This window comes from Alexandromys fortis, unplaced genomic scaffold (genome assembly GCF_014885135.2).
Source record: "Alexandromys fortis isolate MF-2015 unplaced genomic scaffold, M_Fortis_MF-2015_v1.1 scaffold_3, whole genome shotgun sequence".
NCBI classification, from domain to species: Eukaryota; Metazoa; Chordata; class Mammalia; order Rodentia; family Cricetidae; genus Alexandromys; species Alexandromys fortis.
This window is the reverse complement of record NW_026067909.1, coordinates 17,847,269-17,855,933: the sequence shown is the minus strand read 5'-3', so window position 1 is coordinate 17,855,933 and position 8,665 is coordinate 17,847,269. Positions and strand designations below refer to the sequence as shown.

Here is an 8,665-nt window from a genome sequence, read left to right as displayed (position 1 = left end):
TTGCTGAAGACATTGCTTGGCACATACTTAGCATCCAGGGTTGGGTCTCCCTGGCTGTTCAATACTGTCCAGTCCTCATCTTTCCCCTCCAGTACTCCCTGGACCCACAGAAAACAAAGCAACACGGAAAACCCAGCAAACACAGGAAGGATTAGATTGGCTAATGATCTGAACTTGGAGAGGGCAGCATCCAGACAGCACCTATGATCATCATTCTCGTTTCCTGCTAGAAGTTTCCATCTGCTCATACAGAGGGAGATGAGCCCAAAGCAGAGCCTCTGATTGGCTGCTTTCATTTCAGTTTCTCACTGCGTTCTGATTTCTGGGGAGCAGAGGGGGCATAAGGCATTTAACTAAAACAGGAATGTGTGGATAGGAGAGGTGGAGGCAGAGAAGAAGAGAGGGGGACCAAAGTAGAAGAAAAGTCTTTTAATGGTCTAGGGTTCTGTGCCATGACCTGGAGGTGGAGGGCCGTGGAGCTGGGGGAGGGACAGACAATGTGGACACCGAGCTGGAAGATTGCCGATGGAGAACACATTCCATCTTAGAAACTGCACACGGTCAGGACTTTTAATTATTGTTCCTGGTGGGGGTCTACTGAAGTGACCCTTGGGAGGCATTTCTCTGACCGGCAGCCTCCATACTTGGATGGTCTGGTCCCTTCATTCACTGCCCCTCTTCAGGAAGGTGGCAGGACCTGTAGAGCCCCACTCCCTTTGGTGCTGTGTGGGGCCCCTTCCGTCCTCAGAGTCCGTTCTTCTCTTGTGTTGCGGCCTGGAGTGGGATCATTTGCTTCTGCTGTTCCTGCTGCAGTTGTCTTTGCTTTCCTTTGCTCCTGCAGGGAGGAAAGCCGACATCTGGGTTTGCGGCCTCCCATCCAGGTCTGAGATGGTGCGGGCTCTCCCCTCAGTCTGTGACTAGTCACCTGCTATCTGACCCTAAATGGCAACTGTTCCTTCCTGGAACTGAGAGCCCCAAGAAGGATTATGGGACAACCCTGAACCCAGGGACAAAGGGACAAAACTCTATTCTGGAAGAGGCGTCCTGGGTTTGAGCCTCAGTGCTGCTCCAGCCTGGGCAGGTGGCCTGGAGTGAGTCACCGATCCTCTCCGGGAGAGTGCTCACCTGCTCTGGAGGTCCTGCACTGTATCCGGCAGTGGCTGGCCCAAGGTCTCGGGCAGGAGGACAACGACAGCACTGGCAGCCACCGGGACAGCACCGAAGATGAAGAGCGGCAAGGAGGGGTAGATCTCCGCCGTCATGCTCACCAGCGGGCTCACGATGCTGCCCACCCGGGCCATGGTGCTGCCCATGCCCAGGCCTGTCTGCCTGTGGTCAGGTGGGGTGTCGATTAGAGCTCTGGTGTGGGTACCATGGTCACATTTGGAGCAGGGCAGTTCTGACACCCTGGACATCCCTGTGTCTCCTTTTTCCTACTTGATTAGCAAACGATTCTACATTTTTGTGTTTTGCTCTTGGTTATGTTGGATATCAAAGCCAGGACGACCCTTTACTACTGACCTGCATCCCAAGGCCATTGTGATGACTTTTAAACAAAAAGGGAAATTGAGAAGGGCTATCATCAGATTTGGGGAATTTGAAAGTGAGTTTCTGCCTCTGTCCTTAAGCTGCTGTGTGACCTTCAGCCAATCTCTTTACTTCTCTGGGCTCCAGTTTCCAGCAGTAATATGAGATCATTGGGTAAGACTAGTATTCTTGGGCTACCATCATCTGGAAAGTTTTTCTTTTCCTTTTCTCTTTCTGGCTGTGCTAGGGATGGAACTCAGGACCTCACACCCATACCCAGAACACCTACACACCTTATGAGTCATATTTGTCTCCATCTCTCAGAGACCTATTTGTTAGAATCCCCAGGGGAAGGGTCTGGAAGCTACACGTGGCTTGTATGCTAAGACCATTCATTCTCTATGAGAGATGGCTCAGTGGCTAAGAGCACTGGCTGCTCTTACAGAAGACCAAGTTCAGTTCTCAATACCCATATGGAACTTATTGCCAGGGGATCTGATGTCTTCTTCTTCTGGGCCCTGTGGCACTAGGCATGTACGTGGTGTGTATACATACACATAGGCAAAACATTCATACATGAAATAAAAATAAATAAGTCCAGCTAACCAAGAACATTCTGTATGAGAGAAGAAAGGAAAAGCTTTGACTTAGGTGGCAATCAAGGAGGGTTGAGTGCAGGTTTCACTGCCAGCTGTGGATCCTGAAGAAGACCTAACTTCGGTGTGTCTTTGTTTTACACTTGTGGAAGGAGAGTGACAGAACCTACCCTGGTCTGCTTTGAGAAATAGTGAGTTAGTATTTGTGAAATTAAGAAAGTGCTTGGTACACAGTACATGCTTTACCTGAGTGCTTGGTACACTGTACACACTTGGCCTGGAAACCCACAAAGGCAAGGGATAGCATCCAAGACGCCTCAAGGTTCTCCTCATAGCACTCTTGGGTCTTTGATTTCATGTGACGTTTGCATTCAGTTCTTCTTTCTTTCTTTCTTTCTTTCTTTCTTTCTTTCTTTCTTTCTTTCTTTCTTATTTTTGTTCAAGATAGGGTTTTTTTTTGTGTGTGTGTGTGTGTAGCTTTGCAGCCTGTACTGGAACTCGCTCCATAGACCAGGCTGGCCTCAAACTCACATAGATTCACCTGCTTCTGCCTCCTGAGTGCTGGGATTAAGGGTGTGTGCCACTACCGCCTGGCTTACGTTCAATTCTTAAAGTAGACATATTATTTTATTTCTTAGTGCCGTTCCCATCTCGCTATAAAGGGGTGCTGAGTTTATTAATACGACTGGCATATTGTCAGGAGTGGTTCTTGTGGGAAGTCAAATGCATGTTTGTGTCTTTGGTTTCAGATGTACTGGTTGGTTTCAGATGGAGTTTAGATGTGACCACAGCTTGTAACTTGTGTTCTGGAGTCTTCAGTTCATTGCTTCTGAGATGTGGCTCTCTACCCTGTTCTAGCTGGTGACTCCTTCTAAGGTTAGGTGAGGGCTGGACAGTCACATTTCTGTCAGCCAGACCCTGACATGTGCAACTGAGAAGTTCCTGTATGTCCTGCCCTGATTAATGCTTTTTTTTGGGGGGAGTGGGGAAAGGTTTTGTGTACTGGACCATGCTCAAGGGTTCTGACTTTAGTGTGTGCAGGAGACTGTCTTTCCCTAAGAACCCCCCGCTCCATGCCCTGGGCTCCCACTCACCGGATCACTGTGGGATACAGCTCTCCGGTGTAGAGGAAGATGCAGTTGAAAGAGGAAGCCAGGCAGCCCTTCCCTAACACAGCCAGGGAGGTGCGTACGATCGTCTGGTCTAGAGAGAAAGCAATGAGGAGAGAGGAAGCATAGGGATTGAGGTTGGAGGTATTGGCTTCTTCTGAGAAGCTGGGTTATGTCTGGAGGAGCATGGTGGGTGGGACTGAGAGCGAAGATGATGGTAGGTGCTCACCCTTCGGTATTATTCCATTCACCAGGATACAGATGCCTGCCAGCAGCAGGGAGGCCAGCTGCGCAGGTCGGCGGCCCAGGGAATTGATGATGAGGAAGCACACGAACTTGGCCGGCAGGTCCACCGCACCGAAGATCACCTGGATTAGGTATATGCTGACCCCAAAGCCTTGCAGGTCCATGACCAGCCCGTAATAGGCAAAGCTAGTGGCAAACCTGGTGAGGAGGGAGAGGGATGTGCGGTTGGTTAGACAGGCTTACACAAGTGTACTCTTTCATAAATTCAGTGCTGCTTGGGGTATCTTGCTTTGGTACCTAGGATCTGCTTTGACTATTGTTTCTTCAGACACTTAACCACTGCAGGCTCACACTGCACACCTGAAGTATTGGGGCGGTCCTCCAATCCTGTGCTTACTAGACACCCCAGAAAACAGGGGAACTTTCATTTAGTTGCTAAGTAACGCTTATACACTTTCAGACTTTATCTTCTCTGTAGGGCAGAGGTTACTATGTAAGCCACGTCAAGGTGCTGGTAATGACTGGAGTTGTCTGGGACTTATCTGTATTTCTGGGATGAAGTTTCAGGGGTTCACAAAGCTTAGGTTTGGGGATAGAACAGTACAGAGAATAAACCCACAAATTGCCAGTGAAGAATTCTTTGGCAAGATTGTTCTTCTGACCACACCCCACTTAACTGTCATAGATTGCCATGGTGATGCATATGAGAGAGATACCGGGAACACTGCACAAGAAAGGAAGATTTGGTCTTATATCATCTTTGGTCTGAGCGTGTTTTGGGGGATAAGTGTGGATCCTCTTATGCCTGTGCTCATTTCCCCCAGGCACCACTAGAGCAGCAAAATCGCTGAGAGCTTTCAAAACACACCAGTCTGTCCTCACAATACAAATCTGGGGGCTCTGGAGCCCATTGGTCCTGGTGAGGTGGTTTCTACAGGGACAGGACTGGTGAGAGAGGCTGCGAGATCAGTTTGAGCATGGGAACTGGTTGAGCCTGAGGACTCTGGTTTCTTTAGGGCTCTCACATCTCCTCCTAGCAGATCTGCTGACTCTACCTCCCCCTTATCTGCCTTTTCTGCCCGATGCATCCACGCCCTCTCCCAGCCCGCTCTTTGTCCTTTGATCAGCCTGCTTGCCCATCAGTGTTTCTGGTTGAGCCTACCACAGCATGGAGAGGCAGAGGAAGAGGCGGCGGAGGTCGGGGCAGCGCAGCAGCTCCATGGCGGAGGCTTGGCCTTTGCCTAGGGTCAGTTCCTTCTGTAGGCTGGTCCGGAGCACCTGATGGGACAGGCATGATTCGGGGCCTGAGCTCCTCCTAGGGGAGCTCAGGCAGCATCTAGGGACAAAGGTGTCCTACCTCTATATTCAATTTAGCCCCCTCTTCCTGTTTCCCATTGATCCGGGCCACTCTCTGCAGGGCTCGGAGGGTGAGGTCCAGCCTTCCTGAGGAGGAGTACCAGCGGGCTGACTCAATGAAGAACCTGAGGATGGGGATGGAGAGAGGGTGGATGTTGGCATGGTCTCTGTTTCAGTCTTCTGGGTTAGAGGCATGTAATAGAGTTTTATTTATGTTTTGGGAACCAGGGCCCTTGCCAAGGCCCCCTTAAGGATCACCAAGCAGTGGCCAGTTTGATAGTCACTCACCCCCAACCCAGAACTTAGCTCTTGGGTGCTGGGTAGGGAAAGGGAGTGTTAACAGGCAGGTCAGACTGTGGGGTACCAGAGAACTGCCTCCCTCCTCCAGGACAAAACCGACTCCCCACAGCCTTGGTTTCAGTCTGTTCAACAGACGCACTGGATCGGGTCAGCTTTCTGTCATGGATGAAGTTTCTGGGGAGGTTTGTGCCCAGCTCTGAGAGATGGCCTGTCCCTTGTAGCCCTGTAGGGTTCTGGACCATTGCTTCCCACCCCAGGTCCCACATACCAGGAGTAGATGAAGGCAACAAAATAAGGCACAGAGACCAGAAGCTGCAGGTGGCGCCAGTGGGGCACAGCATAGGCAACACCAGCCAGAATGAACTGGCCCACGCTGTAGATGTAGCCAATCACGGTGCCCACACAAGCACGGGTGTGGATGGGCATCCACTCCACATCTGGAAAGGGGTTAGAGTAAGGGCGCAAGTAACTGAGCTGCTTGGTGGAAAGAGACTTCACTCTTGCCCCTCCCAATTGTGTTCTTCCCCAAAACTCTGTAGATGGCTGAGGTTGGGTGCCAGGGTAGGGAGAGGGGAGACGTTCCATGACAGTAGGGTCCCCAGGAACTGACTTCTCCGTGCTTTTGGCTCTGCCCCCAGGGCCTGCTACATCCCCCTTTCCTGCAGAGTTACTCTGACCGCTCAGCCTGTTCTCAGCAGAAACCACTTCCCTTTCCCTCAGTCTTAGGCTAGATTCAGCCTCCGTGGTCAGAGCACTGCCTTCTTCCATCCTGGAGGATCAGTCCAGGCAGGGCGGCCACCACTACTCTGTTAAGGTCTCAAAAGCCACTAGGTTCCCGGTGGGCTCCTGCTGCTGCTGCTGGGATGCCCTTGAGCCTTATTTATTATTTATTTATTATGGCATGTCTCAGCTCCATCTCAGCTGTTGTTGATTCCTTTTGTCTAGAAAATTGTGAATCCCTGGATTTCTTTCTGGACTTGAGAGATGACTTCAGGTAAATTTCTTTTCTTCTCCCCAGTCTCAGATTCATTATCTGGGGAATACGTGTGTGTGTGTGGTGTGTGTGTGTGTGTGTGTGTGTGTGTGTGTGTGTGTGTGTGATCTACTAGAGGAGGCACATTGATGGTCCATGAACTCAGTCACTAAGTATCCTTGTTTAGAAATATTAGACTAGCCATAATATTAAAATAATTATGATATTCTATATTTATTTTAAAAACTGAGAGAGAGATCTGGGTATGGTGGTATATGCCTGTAATTCCAGCACTTGGGAGGGAGAAGCTGAGTATCATGAATTGGAGGCTACATTGTAAGACTCTGTATCACAACAAAACAAATAAACAATACCAACAAGAAAGGAGTGAGATCTGACTTCTTGGCTGTCAGTGCCTTTGGTATCTCTAGACAGGATATTTCCTTTAAAACAATTATATTTATTCATTTATTTATTCTCTCCCTCTCTCTCTCTCCTCCCTTCTTTCCCTTCTCTGTGCTTATGCCACGGCAGGTATGTGGAAGTTAGAGGACAACTACCGTGCCACAATCGGTTCTCTTCAACCATGTTGGTCCCGGGAATCAACTCAGGTCACTAGACTTGGTGGAAAGTGTCTTTACCCACTGAGACATCTTGCCAACCCCACCCTCTTTGCTATTTAGCTCAGACTGGCTTGGAACTCATTATATAGACCCATCTGGCTTCATACTTGGGACGGTCATCCCACCTCTGCCTCCCGTGCCCTGGGATTGTGAGTACATGCCGCCATGCCTGGCCTGTCTCACTAGAATTTGGATTTTCTTTAGATACACTTCACTACTCCTAAGGTCTCCTGTACCTGGTTTGTCTTGGTCGCTCTGACCACAAGTCTACAATATGACTATGGTGTGAGCTGAGGAAGGCAGGGTGGTGTTGATTGAAAATGCAGATCTAAGGGGGGGGTTGGGTTGAAAGCAGGAGGCCTCAGGAGGGGAGGCCTGGGGGAGGAGACTGGGGGGATAGGGTGGTGAGTGGGGACATAGATAGGTGAGCGGTCCTCACTTAGTGTCATGCAGTTGATTGCAATGCTAGCCAAAGACATGCCCGAGAGGAGCCGGAAAATACAGTAGACGGTATAGTTGGGGGCATAGGCTGCACAGGTTCCTGACACAGCTGTCTGTAGGTAGTTCAAGATCAGCACCTTCCGACGGCCCAGCCTGTGGGGGAGGGAAACCTGTGTCAGGGGTCTGAGGACTGCCAGGAGCCAGGTGGAGCCACAGAGAGGAGTAGCTGCCTAGGCCGCAGTCTTCTGAGGATCTAATCAGCCACCCCTGCCTTGAATCCAGTCGGGGCTCCCCAATCCCAGCTTAACCCAGCTCCTTGGCTTACCCAGGACTGACCTGTCTGCCAGGTAGCCAAACATCATGGCCCCCAGCAGCACTCCCACCATGTACAGGGACTGGGCCAGCTGGCGGAAGGCCCGGTGAGAGCACACGAGGTTCCACTGTGGACAGAGAAGAGGCCAGATGCAGGGAAGGCCCTCAGCCTCCTCTAGGAAGGTCTTCTGCAGCCCACGCCACCCTCTTTCAGTTACGCTTTCCTCTGCTGTTTGTTTTACAGTTCTCGGGAGCTGAGAACACGTAAAACACTCAGCAGCTTCCACATCCACCCTCTACAAACACCATCCTTCTCCTAATGCTTTTGTCTTCTTCTGATCTTGGCCCCTGGGGAACGTGACTGTTTGTGTGTATGTGTGTGTGAGTGTGTATGTCGGACTGTCTGTCTGAGAAGTGAAGTGATGTTGCGTGGAGAGGGAGCCCCAAGTCCTTACCTCGGTTACGATGGTTGAAGGGTAGGTGCTGTTGTCATAGACCCAGCCATCAATGCAGGGCTCTGTGACTCCGGTGCCATTGGTCTCTGTGCCATTGTGAAAGGGCAGCCCCCACTGTGGGGAAGTGAAACGGAGGCAAGCCTGGGGTCGTCCTTGCTTGTCCAGAGGCAGCCAGGCCTCCAGACCTCCATCTTTGCTGAGGTTGGCATTGGCAGGTGGGCGGCAGTGGTGAGTGGGGATGGCAGCAGTGAAGTTCTGCAAGGTGTTGTGGGAAGCCATCAGCAGTAGGGGAGCAACCACCAGGGTGACCTGGATCAGCTGGAAGCGTCCGACGCCCCCCACCTGCTTCAGGAGGTCATTAAAGGCCATGGGGCTGGGCCAGGCTGAGTGGTCCGGGACTGAAGACCTCCAGTCCGAGGACTTCTGTCTGTACGCCTGCTGCCCTTTGCCTGAGGAGCAGGGCTGTTGCTGCCTTCGCAGCTGAGTGGCTCCTGGAGCTGGACGTGAGCCGGCTCTGTGGTGGGACAGCGGGCTGGTGGACTGCCCCTCCTTTCTCTCTCCCCTGGTTCTGGCCCTCCCTTGCCCTCGCCTCTTTTCTTCACTTCGGGGGTCTGGACAGCTCAGCTTTCAGGGTCTGCTGGAGCCCTGACTCTTGTGCAGGCAGCTTTTAATCTTTGGCCTGAAGACAATGAGTTAAAGAGTGACTTGGTGTCAGGAGGATTAACCC

The 8,665-nt window shown here is 51.3% G+C and overlaps 1 protein-coding gene across 5 annotated transcripts; it reads right to left on the bottom strand.

Annotated features, from left to right (window-relative positions):
• Positions 1-744: 744 nt before the first annotated feature.
• On the bottom strand, positions 745-8,478 carry Slc22a6 (solute carrier family 22 member 6). Of its 5 annotated transcripts, none has more exons than XM_050137640.1 (10): positions 7,939-8,478; positions 7,508-7,611; positions 7,170-7,324; positions 5,403-5,571; positions 4,836-4,959; positions 4,641-4,756; positions 3,462-3,676; positions 3,218-3,326; positions 1,126-1,329; positions 745-883 (listed from the first exon to the last, which is right to left on the bottom strand). In XM_050137640.1, the coding sequence occupies exons 1-10, from the start codon at positions 8,305-8,307 to the stop codon at positions 745-747; spliced, it is 1,704 nt and encodes a 567-aa protein (XP_049993597.1). In that variant the 5' UTR covers positions 8,308-8,478. The 5 variants fall into 5 exon arrangements, with proteins under 5 accessions (XP_049993597.1, XP_049993598.1, XP_049993599.1 ...); XM_050137641.1 differs by having other exon boundaries at positions 745-835; XM_050137642.1 differs by having other exon boundaries at positions 745-832.
• Positions 8,479-8,665: the final 187 nt, after the last annotated feature.